Source organism: Dinoponera quadriceps, unplaced genomic scaffold, assembly GCF_001313825.1.
Source record: "Dinoponera quadriceps isolate SergipeBrazil2010 unplaced genomic scaffold, ASM131382v1 scaffold113, whole genome shotgun sequence".
Lineage (NCBI taxonomy): Eukaryota > Metazoa > Arthropoda > Insecta > Hymenoptera > Formicidae > Dinoponera > Dinoponera quadriceps.
In genome coordinates, this window is record NW_014554899.1 from 3,957,651 (window position 1) to 3,979,373 (window position 21,723).

The 21,723-nt window shown below is 43.8% G+C and overlaps 1 protein-coding gene across 2 annotated transcripts; it reads left to right on the forward strand.

Annotated features, from left to right (window-relative positions):
* Nucleotides 1-1,016: 1,016 nt before the first annotated feature.
* LOC106742599 (beta-2 adrenergic receptor) lies at nucleotides 1,017-19,802 on the forward strand. 2 transcript variants are annotated; one of them, XM_014615723.1, is made up of 5 exons: nucleotides 1,017-1,353; nucleotides 6,500-6,897; nucleotides 7,181-7,400; nucleotides 7,524-7,953; nucleotides 10,173-19,802. In XM_014615723.1, the coding sequence occupies exons 2-5, from the start codon at nucleotides 6,786-6,788 to the stop codon at nucleotides 10,350-10,352; spliced, it is 942 nt and encodes a 313-aa protein (XP_014471209.1). In that variant the 5' UTR covers nucleotides 1,017-1,353; nucleotides 6,500-6,785; the 3' UTR covers nucleotides 10,353-19,802. The 2 variants fall into 2 exon arrangements, with proteins under 2 accessions (XP_014471209.1, XP_014471211.1); XM_014615725.1 differs by lacking the exon at nucleotides 1,017-1,353 and adding an exon at nucleotides 4,939-5,025.
* Nucleotides 19,803-21,723: the final 1,921 nt, after the last annotated feature.

Genomic DNA, 21,723 nt, shown 5'->3' on the forward strand with positions numbered 1-21,723 from the left:
AAAGAGAGAGAGAGAGAGAGAGAGAGAAGGTGGAAGAGAAAGGAAGATGAGATGCGAGAATCGTGATTGTATCGCAGGAGGAAAATTCTCATCACACATTCGGGATTGAATCGAGAATTCGAGAACCCGTATACGAATAGCCGAGTGCGCGGCAAAAAATAGTTTACGGCCGAGGGAATTAACAATTCAAATTGAAGCTCGGCGAGCGAGCGAATGATTAAGCTAAAATTATCGCGAAGAAGGCCGCATTAATATGCGGGTTTCGCAGTTTCCTTGTCTCAAACGCTTTAAATTACCGCCGCGTGACATCGAGCAAAATCCTAATGAAGTGTCTAAAGACCCAATTTAAATTTCCGTCCGGTGTAATTAACGCACAACGTATGCAGCCTGGAAACTAATAAGGATGACGTTCTCGTCGATCCGGCCGCTTTAATCAAAAGGGCTGCGAATAAATTACGGAGATGACTTCATCGACGCATTTACGGCCAGTCAATGAAGGCATCGCCGAAGAAGCGACTAACGCGAAGATTAACGACGTCCCGTCCGACGTAGAGCAGAGACATGACTTTCAAATTGTACGTGGAACGATCCCGGCTGGTGGTCGAGGGAAACCGAGGTAAAACAAAAACGACAGAGCAGGAGATCCGCTTGGCGGAAACGCCGAAGGGCTGGAGTAACCGAGCGTGCGACGATCGATAACAAAACATCTCGGTCTCGAGGTCGGGAACACCGCTCGGACGATCATTCCCGTTATCAACAGGCTGCCCGCGTTATTTCTCAGGTTAAGTCCGACGGTCGGACACCCTCGGAACGAGCCGTCGTTGGTCTCGCGCTCGGCAGTCGTTCGCGACGGCAGGGTCGCAGCCTCGAATGCGCCGCGAAAATGCCCGGATGGGAAAGGGTGGATCGGGGGCGGCGCGCAAGCGTCGTTGCCGTCGTATCGACGCCTCGATGCCCGGGCCAAGGGAGAAAAGCGGACTTCTCGCCGCCAGTAGTGGTAGAAGTCCCGGTCGGGGTCGAGCGAGAGTGCAAGTATGCGCGTGTGTGCCTAGCGGTGTGTGCTTCTACGAGTGCATCTCGAGTGCGTCTCTCTCGCGGCGACGACGACGTCGCCATACGGTACAGCTACGACGTCGACGAGGAGGAGAACGAGAGGCGAACGAAGAACGACGTGGTGACGTAGAGGACGACGCGTTATCAGCGTCTCTCGGTCATCGCTGCTGACTCAGCCGGATCTCGCGCGGAGAAAAAAGTGGCGCGGAGGGTGCACGACAGAGAAAAAGAGAGGGAGGGAGCTGTGAGAAGCACCGGCTAAGCTGCTGGTGTACACGCGATCAGGATGCGACCGAGGAGGTACGTGTTGGTGTCGGTTGAACGTGGCCAAAGATGGCAGTGAGTAGCGCACGCGACGTTACGGGATATTTGGAGGCCCACGGATGCTGCGTGACCGTGACGCGACGTCGTTGCTTCCTTACGCGAGGTATTCCGTGTGCGAACACTGTGCGTCGGCATCTTTGTGCCGCTTCATTCCTCTGATCGCGACGCGCTGGTCCCCGAGTGACCGTTCGAAGGACCACGGGAGATGAGAGAGAGAGAAAGAGCGAAGAGACGGGGAGAAGCGGGCGCCCGGTGTGCGCGTCCTCGCGGCAAGTCGAGTCCTTTGAATGCCACAACCGCGGAGTCTTGCGCAATTCTGTATACGCGGCTGATCGCGATCCACGGGATTGTCTCGTAAAAACACCCGCCCTGTGCCCCGAAGCGCGTATACCCAGCGCTCTCGTTTGTTGACATTCCTCGCTTGTACCTTCCTCCGTGTCACCTTCGTTGAATCTCGCGCGTTCCACCTCCCCCTTCCGCCGCTCTCTATAACTTTGTAATTCTCTTCCGTTCTCCTTCCTCAACTGCGTTTCGCGATAGAAGCATTTCAATCCTTTCTTCCCAGCAAACAGTAGCGCACCAATGTTACAAGTGGCTTTTTAACAAGAGAAACACAAGTCGATATCCTTTTCCTCGCCAAATGAAATAAGGGCAAATGATTGAGGTAACTAAATTTGTGTCGATTCGTGTCTCTTGCTAAAAAGCAAAGTAATTTCCCATTCAACGATATAAATGCAATATAATGCGCGTATTATATAACAGTTACAGTTATTGTTGAATGGAAAATTTATATTACATTGATGTTACGTTACTGTTAGTCGGTGTTTGCTGCGCGTACCTGGCGATTCGGATTAACCGATGACGAAGTAAAATAAAATTGCGTGTTGTGTGCAATGTGTCACGTTATCGTGTCTTTACAGCTTACCTAATTCGCCAGGCCGAATTGGCTCCTGTGTACCTGTGCGATTATCTTTCTTATCGGTAGCACCGTTTGAGGCCCGTTCGATTGGGCGTATCTGTAAATTGCGTATCCGCGTGACGTGATAACGTGTCGATTAATCAACATTGCCTAACGTGAAATCCGCGATGATAATTTTTCCCGGCCATTTATCGAGTCCCCGTTGTACGGGGGGAGGGGGGGGGGATATATTCTTTTAGCGACATCGATCGAAAACCATTTATTCGCGGATGAATTCGCTTTTTCGTACTTTTTATTCTTTTTGACTCGGCGCAAAATTGCCACAAAGAGCCGCTAATGAGTGCACACACGGGGGACTGCGCTAAAATTTCACGTCGCGAGCCGAGCCACGCGGACGTATCGGCTTGGGAAATTTGCGATGTGCATTGACTCGCGCGCGCGTCTCTCTCTCTCTCTCTCTCTCTCTCTTGTGGTTTCATCCCTTATCGCGACACATGCGCATGACTGGGCAAATATTCGGTTAACTAAACAAAAGAGAGAAAGCGGCCGCCCGTCGCTGTGTCTGGCACGGCTTCGGTTGTCGGTTCGCCATCGTCATCCTCGTCCTCGTCGTCGCATATCCCGATAGGAGAGAGAGAGCGCTCTCGCTCTGGCGGTAATTGAAGAGCCCCGCCGGGAAAAGCGTCGCTCCGTGCTTTCTTTTTTGTCGGCCGCAATGAGACCGCGCTGTTGATTGCCATCGGATATGAGAATGGATAAAAATAGCGGCGGTTCGAACCCGCAGGAGGCCGCGTCGTCGGATCAACCCTCTCATTCCTCGGTGTAGTCGCACACGCGCGGCTAACACATCGGGGAACCCGAATTAGATTAAAGAATTAAACCGAAGATTAAGTTAGATATATTTAATTGAGTTAAACCAACATGCCGTCCCGAAGCCCGATGCCTCGGTCTGTCGATGGGAAGGTCGAAAAAGCAACCGTCTGTCCGACGACGTTACGGATCAATGTTTACGACTGGAAGTCAAATTGACAGAGCGAAATATCATCGTACGAATTAGTCGATAGACGAGAGAGAGAGAGAGAAAGAATTCGTGTTCCGCACGCGCCACTATCTCGCTCTCTATTTACATGACGAAATTACTCGCGAAATCGTGTTTCCACGCCGTTACGACAGCTGGCCGCGCTTGTACCCGAGATATTATCCTGCGAAATAATGCCCGCGATACGCCGGGACAGCCCGAAACGTCGTTTGACATTTCTCTCGTAATTTCCTACTTTAAATGGGCGAATCTTTACGTAAATTTGTCAAATACATGCAACAGCTTTCCTTTTGCACTCGGATATCCTAGTTCCACCGAATATCTCTTCGGCTATATATTCTCCGATCGAGCCGCAGGTGATATTTCCTCAGCGAGGAGAAAAATGGAAAAACGCGCCGTTATTCGTAACACGACTATACCCGTTTTCAAGATTATCTATCTTTGCGACTGAACTTGAAATCGAAGCTTTACGTCGATGTAAAGTCCGTGTGAAATCAACTGATAAAAAACACTTCGTTGCTCGCTCGTTTCTATCAGGCTTATTTCGCGAGAAAATCCAACATTCGTCCGACGACAAATTTTTTAACGCGCTAACGTATTCCTCGATAACCGAGAACTGTTTAGTACCTCGACATTTTTATCAGGGGAACATCGATTCCAAAGAGTTAATCAAGAAATAGCGGAAGGGATATCGGGGCGATTTCGGAGCACTTTCTGTGTATTATCACTCAGGTGGCGAGTCATTAGCGACTCTATAAGGTGAGGCACGAGGCATTAATAAAGTCAGCGACGTAGAGTGACGTGTTTTCGGCCAACTGAGGCTTTCTTCATTCTGCGCCAATAAGCGGCTAATATTGTAATCAACGTAACCGCCCGGAAGTAAAAACAATTATCTCGCACGACGATATATCCACGTCATCAAAGGAGAAAATCGTTCTAGCGATTTTTGCTTTTACTCCTACGTTTCGAAATCGGAATACAACGAAAGCTCAGCGCATACAATGCGAGAAGGAAATATTTAAGTCGCTTTCTCTCCACGTTGAAACGAAGTGTTTCCCTCATAAAGCCCGACACATTTTCTTCGATCAATGTTACTACGCCGCGGTAGAAAAAAAAAAGCTACTAGCTATTATTTCGTGTTCCGGTAATCTCGTCGATCGACATCTGTGTATTGTACGTTTTCCTTTTTCTCTCTCCCGCCCCCCCCCTCCCTTTTTCCTCTTTTTACGTCCGCTAAAATAAGAAAAATCGGTAGCGAAGTCACGCGTCGTCGAAGACCGACCGGTGGCGGCGACGCGAGAGACCAGCGAGCATAGCAGCTTAATTGCTTGAACCGTATAATACACACGGGGATTCATTAAGCTGCTTTTCATGTAACAAAGTCTCGAGTGTCGCATGTCGACGCTTAGAACGCTTTGCTTATAATTAAGCAGACATTATGGTCGATAATTACGACATGTATCGATTTTCGAGTCGATTATGCCGCTTTCATGCGGGCGCAACGCCCACGCATCGGTCAGAGCCACAGCTGCTTTTGAATTGTTGTTCGCTGCAGGCTCGCTGAAAGACCAAGTCCGATGGAAAACGTGATCTGATGCCCGGGGAAACGTCCGGCCGAAGATTCCGACTGCTGTCGCAAACGGGTTTATCTGCGAATTCAACGGATCGCATCTCCGATGCCGTTCTCTTTGTTAGAGGGAATTGAATCTCCCCTTTCTCTCTCTCTCTCTCTCTCTTGTTCACTCTTTTTAACATTTTTGCTATCAAATTATAATATTTTTAGAGCAATTGTCCTAGGTCGATAATAAAAGCATCTATTTATCAATCTATCTATCTCTCTTCTGAAAAAAACTTATAATTTCAAAGCTCGGAAAAACTGGTTTTCTCCCACTTTTCTGCGGATTTCTTCGGTTTCTGTCCCAGAAAGGTAGAAAAATTCACGTGTGTTCGGTTAAAACCTGCTCCGTTTACTTTTTTCCGTAAAAAAGATAAGAAATCTAGGAAATAAATACGGAAGAAAATCAGTTTTGCCTGATCTCTTAAAACTGTATAATTGAAGCTTTCTTTGGACTTCGTTCCGTCGATTGTGCGCGCGAGACGATTATATATAAATTTATCAATTTCCATAACTGCTGACGGGCCGGCTGTTTTGCCGCTTCGCCGAGCTCGTCGAGACTTCTTATCGTCCGAGCGCGCGAACTGTACATACATAGCGAGCGCTCGAATGTCGTGTGCACTCCAAGTGATTAATTATCGCACGCGCAATCGGCGCGCATTGAGAGAGAAAGAAAGAGAGAGAGAGAGAGAGAAGCGCCCGGTCGCGGATAATCGCGTGCAAAAAGTGCGATGCACTCGGTTGGCCGTGTGTGCAATGTCAAGGATCCCGAGACTGTCCTCTTTCTCTCTCTCCCTCTTTCTCATGCACACCCACCGCTTTACATGTTTCGTGTTGTCGAATAGTGTCACGTGTCACGGCGTGATATCCGGCCCGCGCATAAAATGCGGGCGCTCCGCTTTAATTCGGGAAATGCGATGGACGGTACGCGGTGTTACACGATACGCCCCTCCATTCAGGATCGACCTCGGCTAAATTATGAATGGCGGTCGATACTTAGGGAGGGAAAGCGTCGCGCGGGCTGTTCACGAGTGCGCTCCCACAAGAGAAGAGAGCTACGTGGCTTTCACGGTAAAATAAAAAAAAGAAGGAAAAGTACGTGGCGACGACAACTGCGGCGGGATATTATCGACACGAACGATCCAGCAGAAACTTGTCCAATATCCTCGCTACACCTCGCTGTGTTATCCGACCGATCTACCCCTCGGGATTCAATTTCCCCGCGTCATCCCCCACCTATGGCCGAGCTACGCTGACACACTGACCCCAAACTTTAGTATGACCCGCGGCGGTCGTTGTTCCGTGAAATTTTCATTACTGCCGATAAGCAGCCGTCTTCGTTTTATTTCGCCTATTATTAGATTTAAATGCCGTCGATTTTCGCTGACGCGCTTTCCTTGTTATGATTCACAAATGTTCTCGTATATTAAGAAAGAGAGGAAAGAAATAGAAGAAAGAGAGAAAGAGAGAGAGAAGGGGAGAGAGAGAGAGAGAGAGAGCACTGAATCGACGAGATCCCGACGAGCGTTGATTCTCTTTGTATTTGCAGTGACACCGTTACATCGATCGTATACCGAGATCCCCGAAGACACGACCTCGATATCGAGAGCTCATTAGCCTAAGGAGCCGAAAGAATTCCTCTCCCGGGGGTACGGAGTAACCTCAGGAAGGAGACAGCTAACGGCAGACGCGCGCGCGGAAACGCCACCGAAGGTGGGCCAGTGCAGAGCTTCGCGGAGGGTGCCTGATACTTGGCAGCGAGAAGATCGCGAAGAAGGTGAAGGGTAAAAGCATCTAAGGGCGGGTGAGGGGATGCAGCTCGAAAGGGTGGCGGCATGGAGGAGCCCTCGTTGGAGGCTCTCATGCAGGCGAGCCTTATCTTCGTGGTTGGCGTCGCCATCATCCTCTCGAATTTATTCATCATTGTCACTTACCTCAACTTCCGCGGTAAGTCCCTCAGTCTTCGCTCGGTATTGGCATGCTTTAAACGGCTCGTAATGTTGACTTTAACCGTGGCGCAACCGAGCGAGCGTGCTCTCGCCGCATCCGTCCCCCTTAGCGCGCACACCGGTGCGTGCACACTCCTCCTCCTCGATAGCGAAAACCCCGTGTAACTTCGTCAAGGGTGGAACAAGCCGCGACCTTTAGTCGATTAATTAGAACGTCATATCCTGTCGACCGGGTCGGTAACGAATAAGTTCTCATTCTAAGGAAGTTCCGTTTCCTGCAGGTCCCTCCGAGGTGATAAACTACTACTTGCTATCGCTCGCCTCTGCAGATCTTCTTTTTGGTCTGTTGGTGGTTCCTTTCTCGGTGTACCCGGCGCTGGTGGGAAGATGGGTCTACGGAGACATTGTGTGCCGACTGGTCGGTTATCTGGAGGTCACCCTCTGGGCTATATCGGTGTACACTTTTATGTGGATCTCCGTGGATCGTTATCTGGCTATCAGGTGAGCGGTCGAGGAAGAGGAAAAAAAGAGAAACGCTCAGTCGCGCACGTCGATCGATCACAGCGTAAGCCGCCAGACCAGAGCAGCGTGTTCGTGACGAGTTGCCTCGATTCTCTCTTGCAGGAAACCGCTGAGGTACGAGACCGTACAGACGAAGACTCGATGCCAATGCTGGATGGTTTTCACGTGGATCAGCGTGGCGATGATGTGTTGCCCGCCCTTGCTCGGCTTCAACAAGCCGATCTTCGACCGCGAGGCCTTCATCTGTATGCTCGACTGGGGCAACATGGCCGCGTACACCGTCACGCTGTCCATCCTCGTGCTGGGGCCGTCGGTAATCACAATCGTCTACACGTACTTCTACGTCTTCTCCGTGAAAATGCGGATGAAGTCCGGCGTGCTAATCCACGACAAGGAGTACGCCACCGCGCTATCGGAAAACCTGAGCAATCCAAGCCACAACATGTCCTTCGTCCTGGTGTTGATTTTCTGGCTGTCATGGGCGCCGTGCGCCGGGTTAAGGATATACACGCTCCTTTACGGCCCTCCTCAGGTGAACTCTCTGCCCCTCATCCTTTTTGCTCGTATTGTGTGTAGCTCTCAGCGATAGAAAATTATAGTTACCTTCGGTGCCAACCATACTTTATAGTAGTAGCATGTATATAAAGTTATTCATATACATATATATATATATATATATCACTGACATTATGATAACATTTACTAGAAAAATGTTTCTCCTAACTATTTTTATGGTTTAAATTAAAAAGTAAGTATGGTTGGCACTGAAAGTAACAATAACTTTATATTAGTGCGAAGGTTGATTGTTTATCTTCGTCGACATTTCTCACCTTTTGTACTTTCGTCTCATGTGATTAGAAACGCTGATGATTGGCTGTATTGGCAAAATGAAAATGCGATATCCTTACGATTCTATTTGATGCTATTCGACACGAAATTTCTTATCGAACAACCTCATGTGAGATATTTCGCATTTTCATCATGATGAAAATTACTTAATCAAACGGAGATTCGCTTTCATAATTTTATATTAAGGGGACCGGAAAGTAATGTCGCTTTCTTAAGTTAAATTCACACGACTACATTTTTAACAAGTTTTTATTTCTAATCAACAATATATTCACCTTCGTTATCAACAACCTTTTGCCATCTAGTATACAAATTTTCAATGCCGGAGCGGTAAAAATCAATCAAATCAAATATCGACATGCGCAGAAACGACATTACTTTCCGGTCTCCCTAATATTTTGAGATACACAATCGACCCCCTGAAACGCTTCGTTCGATCGTTCAGACACGAATAACGCCGACTTACTTGTCGTATGGCGTCGCACAAAAATGACTATTCCTGAGAACCGCGCCGGTGCCGACTGTAATGACAGTGACTCGGCACGGTTCAAAAATAACTTCTAACTTAGCTAAAGAAAGCATTGAAAATGACGCAATTAAAAATGCAGGTCGGCAAAGTTCGCAAAGCGGAGCAGGTTAATCAAGAGAATGCTCGATATACGATACATAAGTACAAGAAGTTTGCGAGAACATACAGCCTGGCGAACTGCCGTCTAGCCGGAATTCTTTTTTCCATCCCCTTGTCTCCGTAGATACCCACGCGTGCGCGAGAACGCACGATCTCTGATTTATTCAAGGCGAACTTTATTCCCCTTTATTCCAGCGTCGCTGGAAATTGAATTCTCGCGTCGTCTTCGCCGCCGTGGCTTTAACTTTTTCACGTCTAGTTTGTACGTCCTCCAACATGATTAAAAAGTCATATCTGTAGTAAATATCGAGCTATTAATGTCAACTAGAGCTCATGTTCAAGAAAATTGTTTAAACTTTAACGAAAAATATCGTGATAAATGCGATCAAGATAGAAAAAATTATTTATGTAATAATATCGGAAAGTTCTCGAACTAATCATGAACGGTTCGACATAATGCGTAGCATTATTTTCACGTTACGATAACTCTAATATAACTAATGGCATAAATCTCTATAAATATTTATACTATACATAATGCATGACCGCGCGTAATTTATTAGCTTTTCGTATTTCAATGATAGAAGAAACAACCATTGATAGAGAAATGCTAGTTAATTGATACTTACAGAGAATTTTTGAGAATCTTTCTACATAATTTCTCCCGGTATATTTCTTCCACTATGTGGTATCACAATTGTCACAATTGTGCGTTGATTTTTATATAGCATTTCACACCTGATCGTATTTGTCTTTCAAATAGTTTTTCTTTTAAGTTTTTATAATATTTTACTTTTTGCATCCGTCACATATTGGACCAGCATTTTGAATTTTTACGTTTCGATATTATTTCCGCGTTTAGCAACCCAAAAAATTTTTAAAAATAACTAGATAAGGTAAATTTATTAATGCCTAGAAACATACCTAACTGGATTTTCTGTGGTTCCTTATTGTTTTAGCCTTTAAATACGAATATTTAATCTTTAAACGTAAACTATTTGTATATTATATATTATATATATATATTCTATAAATGTTGAAAGTTTGAATATTGGTATTTAAAGACTAAAGCAACAAGAATGTCCAGACTTAGTCACGTGTCCAAGAATCCGTACTTTTATCTTATGTCCTATTTTCAAAACAAGTCGGACGTGAAAGGGTTAAATGTTGGACAACAACGGAAACTTGCGGTCAGACTTGTCCGGCTTACGCGGGGGATCAATTCTTTAGCAGCCGATCTTACAGCCAACACCTGGCTTTGTGTGGCATTTCAGGTGCCGTTTCTGCACTTTGCCGTGGTGTGGCTGGGAATTGCAAACAGCTTCTGGAAGGTGATCGTTCTCTGCACCCTGAGTCCCCAGTTTCGGCTGGCTGCGCGAGTGCTCTGTCTCACCGTGTTCTGCCGGCACAGGCGGCTTCCGCCGGAGCTCCTCGGCCTCGACGACGACGACTAACGCAACATCGACTACGTCTACGAACAGCAGCGCTTCTACGTTACGTTCTACTACTTTAACCGCGGCGCCTACCTTAGAGCGTCGTTTTTGTCTCTTCTATTTAAGGGTCGTCTTCGCGTCTCGGCACCGTTCGCAACGCTACTCTCTCCGTAACTTCGCGCTCGTGGTTCGCACAAACGAACGAGGATCGCGGTTCCGCGGGTGTCCGCTTTCGGTTCTGGTAGTCGGAAAGTGAAGAGACCACTCGAGCGGAAATACGAGATGATACGACACCGAACGATGAGCAACCAGATCCCATCGTGAGGGTACCGTTTTGTATACACAAAAGAAAATATTCGATTTCCATTAGATTAATAGAAAGTGCTGGATTTTCAAGTAGATAATTACTACAATACTCCTTGGCAAATTTTTACTTGGATTAATCTTTCGTTAGTCGCAGTGTCCAATAGATACAGGCTACAATATATCACCGTTGCTGTACGACTTCAAGATCAAATTTGTCCTTGTCAATGTTTTTCCCTCTTCTCTTTGTTCTCCATTGTTTTTTGTGTTCTTTAGCGCGTGCTAAAGAACATAAAATTTTTCCTTCATTAGCACCCGGCCGGGTGCTAATGAAGGAAAAATTCTTTCAAGAAGCAGAGGGAAGTAATGGGTAAATTAGTGTATCTGTGAGATACATTGCAACTATTCATGAAAAATCTTGCAATTAACGGAAGATTAAGCAAATCTTATTTGGATCAAGTAAACATATGTTACTCGATCCGCGTAAAAATTCGCTGAGAAATATTGGAGTAATTATTCACTCGAATCTAGCACTTTTTTCTCTGCGTTTCTTTGCGCGTTCTTCTCCCGGGGGGAAGAATATATCAATATATTGTCCGCTTGTTCCGACTATGAAAACGAGAGAAATTGCTATCCAAGCTACCGAATACTCAGTCACCCGGCTAATTTTCGCGACGGAAACATATCAGCGCATCGCCGCGCCGCGGCGCGAAGCGGAAACGAGCGGCGAGCGGTGCCTCGAGAGTCTTGCGAGACACATTGCTGGCGGAATTAGGCGACTCCGCTGACGCGCGCGTCCATTTCTCTAAAAATTAAAAAAACAGAATAATCTCGCTTCGCTCAAACACGCTAGAGTCCGTTAATTAGAGTCCCGTCTTGACCGGGATGACTTTCTGCGTCGTCGCACGTGAGAAATAAAACGAAGAAACGCAATGCGCGTCGCTCCGCGGTATTTGACTACTAATCGTCGCCTAGTCTACGTCGTAAGACCACGCTCAATAAGTGTCGTAGAATATTATGCGAAAAAAAGAAACAAAAAAATATAGAAGAGAACAAACGAGAGTTACCGATGATTGTCGCGCGAGCGGGCCGCAGATCTTCAAATCGTCAAACTGATCCCATTAAACGACACATTACGCCGGAATTGATGCAGGGAGAGAAATCTAGTCAATTAATGGAGATGCCTCTACGAATGTGACGCGTCGTCGGCGACGAGGTCTGCGTCGTTGAAGTGTCGTGCCCGTAGAACGTCCTCGACGGATATAAGAATCGAGTGCCGAGCGTGCGGACGTTTGCGCCTTTTTTTTAACGTTCTTCTTCTCTCACATCCGTGACGCGGCCGGCTCTCCCTTTCTCGCGCCTTCTTTTTCTCATCAAGGACGGATCCTCCATCCAGCTTGACCGGAAAGAGAAGGTGTGCGTGCGCGTGCACGTGTGTGTATGCGTGCGTGTGTACATGTATGCATGTGCCCTTTTCGGAGTCTAGTTGGGCTCTCGTTAGCTTTCTCGACGTGCTGGGTCAACAGGAGTACCTTCGTCCCTCTCCCCCCACCGATCAAATCAAAATGTCGTCGTTTAATCTAATTCTTAATCCAGATCATGCGAGTTTTACGGGCATCCTGACTCGACGCCCGCTGTAAGCTTTATTACTAATCTTGTACAAAGCGCTATATACAAAAATCGGCTAGTTGCGACTTTTTTGCATGAAAGCGTAAACTATTGCGTCCAATTTTCGCAGGTCTATGTGAACTATGACGACTCGAGGCGCAATTTCGAATGAAAACTACGAGCAAAGATAATATTCGAGAGAGAGAGAGAGAGAGAGAGAGAGAGAGAGAGAGAGAGAGAGAGAGAGAAAGAAAGAAACAGGAAATTTTTACTGGAGCTAGAACTGGAATCGAAATATCTGAGGGAAATGCAGATGAGTCGAGAGAGAGAGAGAGAGAGAGAGAGAATATTGGTCAATGTTGAGTCAAAATAACGCCAATGAAGTGTGCTAAGGAGAACATGTATGTGTCGGAGGTGTGGGGAATGCGCGATAGAAAGACAGACCTTTTGAATGTTTCTCATGACTTATGGCGCAATCAGCAAATGCGACCGCAAGACTCGACGAACTCGCCAATTCGCTTCTTTTGACGTTAACGATTCTGACTTTCTTATAATTTGTAAAATTGAAACTTATTGTTTGAAAATCACGAAGATCGCGGCGATCTCGACGTGCGAGTTCATTTAATACTGAACCGCGGGGTCACTTTTGACCCCACTCGTACTCTCTTAAGTTGAATCAGTGAAAATGTCACTAATTGAATCAATGAAACAGAATTCTACTGATAATCAGTGAGTATTCACTAATTTTTAGTAGAAGCTTTTCCACTCTTTCATCTAATACTTTGGCTAGTAAAAGATTCACTGTAAATCGTTATTACGTTTTGCATAGGGGAAATATATGTACATATCGTATATGCATTCAACTATATATCGTATTTGACGTAGTTAGTATAATAGCAGGCGCTCAAGAGCTAAAGGTTTTCGAGTTTGAGTCCCATCAGGAAAAACGCGTTTTAAATGCGATATAAATTAAATCAATTAAACATAATTAAGAATATTTCAAACAAAATCATTGACAATACCTTAAGAGTGGGATTAATATAATAAAAATGAAGTAATAAATAATATCTATTTTGACTGTTTCCGCAATTAAATATCTCCGATGGAAACGGTTGCTGCTATTAACAAACTTTTGCAGGGAAATTTTATTAATTTTCAATGCTATACTTATGAGTATTGCTCTGAAAATGAGGAAAATTTCATTGTTGTAACTACAAGGCGTTTGAGAAGTTTTGCACAACGACTCTAAATTGTAGATCATAAATAAATAAAATTAACTTTTCATTTACACTAATAAATAGGATCATGCATAATCGAGCCTGATGGCGTTTCATATTTTTTATTTATTTTAGAAAATGAGCGATCGAGAAAAATTTCATATTGTAATTGATTTTTGCGTAAGACTTGGCGATGATCTGCCTGAAATCATTTCCAAACTTCAAAAGGTTTATAGATCCAAATATCCACATTGTTCTACGATATCCAGATGGTTTCACTACTTACTTCAAGCAAGCTGAAAGACTATAAAAGACTCAACCAGAAGTAGACAATCTCTTAATTCGTTTAATTCAAGGCTATTCGATCATCTCGTATGAGTTAAACAAGACTCTAAAATTTCTCACTATTAGTATTAGCTGGTATTCTTTAAGGAAACAAAAGGATATGTTTCAAATTTGATTTAAATGCCTTTTAAACATGAAAGAGTCAATGCAAAGTAGGTACCTAAGATTTTGACCGAAGTTCAAAAAAAAGCTCGCGTTTAAAATGCAACAATTATTTTCAATGAATTCAAAAACAATTAGAGCTCTTTGGTTGACAATCTAATAACTGTGGATGAGACTTGGGTGTATAATGAATCGAATTTGACTGATCGAAACTGAGAACAGCTGGTGAATGGTAATTGCTGGGAAAAGCACCTCCTCAGATTAGTTATATCAAAAACAATCCCAAAAAATTGTGACTATTGTATTATGGAATTCGAAAGGGATGTTGCTTATCAATCTGAAAACGAGTCGTTCCATCAATGCTGAATATTACTGCCAATTATTAGAGATAGTCCGACCAAAAATTTCAAAAGGCAGAAGAAACAAGATGATTTTTTTTAATCAAAATCAATGACAAAATCAAAATCAATGACAATTGTCATGCTGCAAAGATGGTACACTCGGTCACAGAACGGTTGCAACAGTTTTTATTTCTCATATTTCCGAACACACAAAAATTATGACGAAGCGAACCTATGAATTGACGATCATGCGCAATAGATGATCTGACAGCTGTCAAATTACATATACAAGGTGTAAACATAAAGATAAGTAATAGAGCGATATATTAGTTACACATGCTTTAATACAGGAAAATTAAGATTGAAAAATTGGAATTATATTTATAAATTATATCGCATTTTCGGATGTTAAATACACGTAAACTTAACGAATTCCAAAAACAATCCCAAGAAAAGTTTTCTTTGTTAGTGTGATTGTTCCTGCTTTAAGCAACATTGGATTGATGCAATATTTTATTATTATTACGCTTTCCCTTCCTCTTGAGTTTCTTTGATAATAATTTTGCAGCAAGCCTTTCATATGCAGCAAACTGACTGTTTTCGGATTGTTTTTGGAATTCATTGAGTTTACGCGTATTTAACATGCGAAAATGCGATATAATTAATAAATATAATTCTAATTTTTTAGATATTAATTTTCTCATATTGAAGCGTATGTAATTAATATATTGCTCTATTACTTATCTATATGCCTACACCTTATATGTAATTTGACAGTTGTCGGATTATCTACTGCGCATGATCGTCAATTCATAGGTTCGCTTCGTCATAATTTTTGTGTATTTCGAAATATTAGAAACAAAAACTGTTGTAACCGTTCTGTGACCGAGTGTACAGAAGAAAACCGAACAACTTCAATGAAACATCTTGAAGCCTCCGCCTTATTCGCCAGATAGATATCTTCAGACTATAATCTGTTCAGGAATATGAAGAATGAACTTTTAATGACTTTTAAGAACGATGAAAATATCGACTGCAAACTAAATGCCTATTTTGAATAAAAATCGGAAGATTGCCGTATGTGGTTTTAGAAATGGAGCAGTGTCGGCTTAGTGTTGGCAACCGGCTTCCGTATTTCGGACCAATATTGGCATAATATCCAAATGATAAGAATGGCCCAACATTACGTGCCAGTATTGATGTAACACCGACATTAGTCCAACATTGCGTTGCGGCCAAAAGTTGGCTAATCGTGTTTGAGCTGATATCGCATCGCGATCGGATAGTTGCTTTTCGCGGATGGTAATTTCAGTGTCTAAGCAATGATTGACTAATTTGATAGCTGATATCAAACCGTGATATCGCCAACGACAGCCCGAGAGTCGATTATCGAGTAAGAGTCGACAAATTGTATCTGAGTTGGTTTTTTCGCGGTTTTGAGATGTTCAAGGATCAACTTGAAAATGTAATTAAAAATAAGGGAGATTATATTTCGTAGAAATATAATAAAAGGAAAATTAAAACTTGGTTCATTTATTCTCTGTGCAAAACTTCTCAAACGCATTAAAGGATCACTAGTGACTATTGACTGCTCCTCAGTGATAATGCACTGATTGCGCTTTAGAGAGTAGATTCCTTTTCCCTTTCTTTGGATTTTCATCATTAGCTGAGATAGGTCTTTATCATAAAACAATTAAATAATACACCATAAAGTTCATAAAAGTCCACGGGTAATTATGGAAAAAGAGGTAGATCGAAAGTGATCCATTCGCGGTTCTAGGAGGAATCCAAATTGCCGCGACTTTAACATTAATGTTAATTAAATCGATATTATTTGTTTTGGCTTCCGAGTTGTCGCTATGTCCTTCATGGATTTGTTCCCAACATTTCGTGAAGATTTCAATTCACTTCTTTAGGGTTAGATACGACCTGAAGAAGTGAACTGAAATGTGAAGTGAAATGTTCACGAAATGTCGGAAACAAATTCATGAAGAACGCGACGGCGAAAGTCAAAACAAGTATGTATCCACACCACGGAAGCCTCAGGAAGGATCAGATTAAATCGATATTAATTAGGTAAATTTGTTGAACAATGAACTTTTAGGGCGCGGTAAAACACTATAAAAGCTTTCTCGGCGAAAGATTCGTCCGTGCCTTGCGGTAGGTCGAAAGCAGCTAGCGAACGTGATCAGGATTCGCGGCGCCTATCACGAGCACGTATAGAATGCTGGAGTCGGGCGTAGCCGGTTGGACCGCCGCGTAACGTGGTCGAGATGAAAATGGAAGAATGCAATTTGCCAATGTTTCCTCGTTATTATGCTCCTGAATAGTGCTCGCGTGAATGTGTGGGCGCGTCCCGCTGTTTTTCAACGACGGGCAATTAACTCCGCAGAAAATTAAGAATCAGCATGCGAAGGAAATCGATGTCTAGAAGAAAAATCTCTCAGCTTCTATTTTTTACTCTAGACGCTCTCTGACACGTTTCACTCGAGAGTATAAAACTTTTCAACTTTAAGGAAAACTGATCTTACGGGAGCGCTTAACGCTGTTCAATTCGTAACATTTTTAAAGCGCAAGAGCGCGCAGGTGTGCGTTCCCCCTTCTGTGAATGAAGCTCCATCATAACGCTATATTACGATATCTTGTCTATTACAACGGAATCAAACGAAACACAAATAAAAAGAGAATTTATCGACTATCTCCTAGTTCGAGCGTTAGCTGTGTAAATCGCAAACCCGGCTAAAAAAACCAAGTAACGCAGATTCGTTCGCAATTTGAGTGAAACTTTCCGGGGAATGTTTGCGAGAAACTCGCGAATCCGACACGAGGTGTTACGTATGTTCTTTTTTCTTTTTTCGTATATCATCGGAAATTGTTACACGTGTTATTATTGTCAGTACAATGAGTAAAGGCGATGTAATGCGCTTGTTGGCGCAGAGACGGGATTGCTTCTCGTGTCAACTCGACGACGAAGGCACGTGGCTTCGCGGCATTACTTATTGCGCTGGGGATAATACAAATAAAAACAAATCAAAGCAAGCATAATTTGTGTTATTGACACACGTATCCGGTCATCCCTGATAAGAAGGACGTTTTCCCCAGAATCTCTCGCGTGTTTTCGAACTGCGACGAACTTTTTTGGCCGGGCTCGGCTACGACGCATTGAAACACAGATTTTATTGCGATTATCTCTTCGTACGTATAGATTCGTTGATCGTGATCCGGTTCTCTCGCCCAGATCCGAGTATCGTAAGCTTTATCCCGGTAATTTAACCGTCGTCGGTGCGCAGTGGTTCGAGATCTAGTTGCGCGACACCGAGGAGTTTCCTTTCTTTCTCCCTTGCTCTCTCTCTCTTTATCCCCTTCTCTTTCTCAGTAGATGAGATGTTATTAAACCAAACATATATATTCGGCTTTTCTCTTATATCACTCGTAATTAACCCCTAAGGTCACAACGATGGATTTTCACGGATTTTTCGCCGTTAGATTCACGAGATCCTCCTTCTTTGACATAAATGGCAGCGACGTCGGAGCTTCTGTACCGACAAATCCCGATCGTGAGGCTTTTGTGGGAGGTATTCGTTGAGCGAATTACTTGAAAAGAGGATAATTTGCAAGCGCTAGACAAAAGATTTATTTCACACGTAAGAGGCCGTGCTTCGGTGGAGATTCTTCAAACAACGATTCTTCCGTTCGGAGTGGCAGCTCACGATGATTCCTCGTTACGACTTTAGGGTAGAGTATCTGCAATTGAAATTGATAATTAAACCTTGTACTCGTCACAGCTCGTATTCTTCTTCGGGCTTAGCTGTTTCTCGTCTATTGTCTAACGATGAAGAGACGAATCTCGCGCCACTCCGCACTCGCGAACTCGAGCCATAATCGAGCAGTATTAAATTCCTCAAAAATTACGACATTCTAAACACGTGAAAGTCGCTTAAGAGGGATAAATGAGGAATGATCGTGCGCGAGGGAGCAAGATCGTAGGGCCAAAATGAGCGAGGCATCGCTCGTCCGCAGGGACGACGCAGGGAAATACTAATTTGTCGTCGAGATGAAAAGAACGCTGAGAGAGAGAGAGAGAGACGATGACGACGACAACGAGGAAATCAGAGACGCAAAATGAAATGCGAAAGGAGATAAATTGCGCGAACGGAGTTGGTCCCTGGCAGTTTCCCGGGCGGCCTCCATTATTAACGATTAATTACATTTTTGTACCTAGCTGCTAGTTTTGTACTAGTTTTGTAACGTACCTCATCACGGGCGTGCTGTTATTACATGTTTTAACAGATTGTTCGCAAAATGGATTGCTTCGATCGATCGCGGGACGTACTACTACATGTGACGTACCACTCGCGATCGTCCTTGCATCGCGATCGACGGTCGTTTCGCGCGGTATCGTACTTGTATACTTGGTGTGGTAACTATACAAGTGTCGCATCACAGAGGCTAATTTAAACATCATTGATTTTAAACGCGTAGTCGCGCGGTCAGCCAAGTGGATCTATTCGAGGTAGACGGGGACGAGGCGTGTTTTTTGCTCCCGGCGGCAGGAACTGATCCGCCAGGACCCTAATCGTGATTTGGATGTGGATCGCGTACGCGCGCAATCTCGACGATTGGGTTTACCACATTTAGTATACGGGACGGGAAGTGGCGTTTACGAGGAATTACATACAGGTCAGGAATGCTTCGCGGTTTTGACCAGCGTAAAATCAACACGGAAACACATTGACGCAAGTTGCAGTTTTGCCAACCGTATAGGACGATTTACAGACAACGTCTTTTTTTATCGATCCGTTAATTGCGAAGAGAGATTGGCTTAGTTGTGTATGATTATATACATGGTGGAAGGGGGACAAATTTCGTAAGTTTTAGAGGTGTAATCGTATTCCATGTGACATTTGTTCCGCGTGTTCTCATCAATTTCTTGTGTTTCTGAAAACGTAAAAGTGAGTTCCGAGCGTAGCGAAAGTTACGTTGTCACGTGCATCGTTGTTATCACGCGACCTTATAGTACACACGATGTAGTTTGTGAACCGTTTTATTTGGCCGCTGAAATGTTAACTTGCGTGTAGGCAATCAAAATAGATTTAATTAGTAAGCGACACTTTTTAGGGCGGGCGCATTGTTAATGAAACACAGAATCGGCGTTGAGTCGTTGACCGACTCCGAGGTAAAGCCACAAAATAGAACAAAAAATTAAAAAGAGGAAATAAAAAAAAACGCTGAATGTGTTATCTCGATGTGTATTAAAAAAAAAATTTTTTTGAAATCTCGCGAGCAGCGGTGTGTAAAACATTAGTGTAACACATGCATCCGTCTTAAAAATACTAGTTTGTAATAGAGGTAAAAGCGGAGGAAACGAGAGAGTCGCCGTAGAAGCAATCCCGATCGGAACGTAACGATGAATGTACTAGATACGTCGCGACGTGATATGACTTCGATGATAATGGTACAATATTAACGATTATTGTCCTAGAGATTATAGTCTAGCGAGAAGATATTCCAATAATAAACCGAGAGGACGTAGACGCCGCATATTTCACTCGATATATGAGGCTGGTCTGTCTTGTTTCTTTTATTTACAACATCATCCCCCCCAAAATTGCATTTTTTGCCTCGACGCTTCCCGATCCCGATCCATGTCGGTTGTGTCATAAGGAGAAAACGAACAGTTCGCTTGCGAAATAACTCGTGTTATTCGCCGTGTAGACCGTTACCATGTAAAACCGGCCTGATCTTACCGTGTCACGCACGTGGAACATAACTTACGCTTTACACGAGTGTGTCTGGCCTGACACAGACTGGTACTACTTGCTGGAGTCGTGGAGGGGTCGTCAGTCGATGCTAAGCGTTAGTCGATACTAACAAGTCCGTGACAATATTGCAAGTCGATTTATTGGAATAATGTTTCTCGGAGAATCCGCGTACGAAACGGCAGAATTTGTATACTCGTATATATGAAACCGCGATCTTACTTATAATTGCTTTTATTGGAAACAGTATAAGGTTATTAAACCTTTAAGGCCCACGCATCAATCCCATTGGAGTGAAATGTTGTAATTTATAAAGATTGTCTTGGAGAACGTCTCTGATGAAAATTTTTTTGTATAAATAATAAAATCGGCCAGCGAGAAGTACGATTTTTCGAATGCATATAATTGTGTACACATTGAGCGTGTAAGGTATAAAAATGAGAAACTATTGAAATTATTTTATTTAAAAAAACATTTATTTTCCGCTCGTTTGTAACATAATCGTTGAAGAACATCGGACAAAATTTTTATAAATAAAATATACTCACTTACGTTTTTCACAAGCAACTTTATATAAATCTGAGCGTCGACGACTCTGCTCCACATATCATTGCATATAGCGTTCTTCGGCTGGAAAGGCACTATTTCACGAATTAGGACGGAGAATATAGCTTCATTTAGGATGGATTGGTATTATATCGACGGGACCATTATTGTATCAATAGACGAGATTTGGCAAAGATCAAAAGTTAATGTACATTATTATGTACACTGGATATCTTAAAAGGTTAATAATCTATCTATCTGTAGAAGAAACGACGTTCTCCCGGGAAATCTCCTCTTAAAATACCTACTAGATATTTGAAGGTATTTGCTCGCGTGCAGTGAAAGACTCGTATTAATTGATCAATTAGCGGTCACGATTCGTTGCGTGGACACCGATCGATCGCGTGATAATCGCCGACAGTATTCCAGAGATAAATGCTTACGTTTACGACAGTTTAATCAATAATCGTCTGTATTATCTCGCGTCAGTTGTTCCTTAAAAGCGAGTAACGCCAGATCACTCGACAGCCAAGTGGCCGTTACATTCGGTACGCCAGCCACATAATACATGACCCGCAGCGCCACGTGATTATTTAATATTAAGTAAGTACAAATTCGCCCGTTTTTCTACGGACATCTTGTTTCACTTGACGGTGCTTTCAGCGGGCGAGTGATAACAAAAAGAGGGAGAGATAGAGAAAGACGGAAGAAAAGTAGCAGACAGTGCGAGGAGTATAAGAGCCGGCTAAAAGACGGGCAAACGCAGTTAATGTCGCATTACGGCGCGGGCTGCATAAGGACGTGCATCGTTTCGCGTGTCCTGTTGTGAAAGAGAGCCGTCCGACACGAGAGATATGACGGAGACCAGCGACGAAGCCAAAGTGAGCAAAATCGTGGCCAGGCCACGAGAAGCATTAATAATAGCACAGAGACTTCTATTTATAAAAATGCTTTCGACAAGTGTGATCGATTTGTTCGGGCGATACGGTCCCAGCCGGTGCCAGGATCAACGTAACGACACGATGCGCTTTTTCAATTTTAATGCCTTTTGTGTATATAAATAACGTGAAAGGCCATGCGCACGGAAATGCGACTCGCCGAGAAATCTCGCGATTCCTCGCACTCTACGTGTGTGTGTGTATTTTGCCCTTTCGCTAATTCACGAGGATAC

What these genes read in the sequence shown, in the direction of transcription:
- LOC106742599 (XM_014615723.1), top strand. Translation starts at nt 6,786, where the DNA reads ATGGAGGAGCCCTCGTTGGAGGCTCTCATGCAGGCGAGCCTTATCTTC. An exon ending in GATCGTTATCTGGCTATCAG is followed by an intron (nt 7,401 to 7,523) that starts GTGAGCGGTCGA and finishes TCTCTCTTGCAG; the next exon opens with GAAACCGCTGAGGTACGAGA. An exon ending in TCCTTTACGGCCCTCCTCAG is followed by an intron (nt 7,954 to 10,172) that starts GTGAACTCTCTG and finishes GTGGCATTTCAG; the next exon opens with GTGCCGTTTCTGCACTTTGC.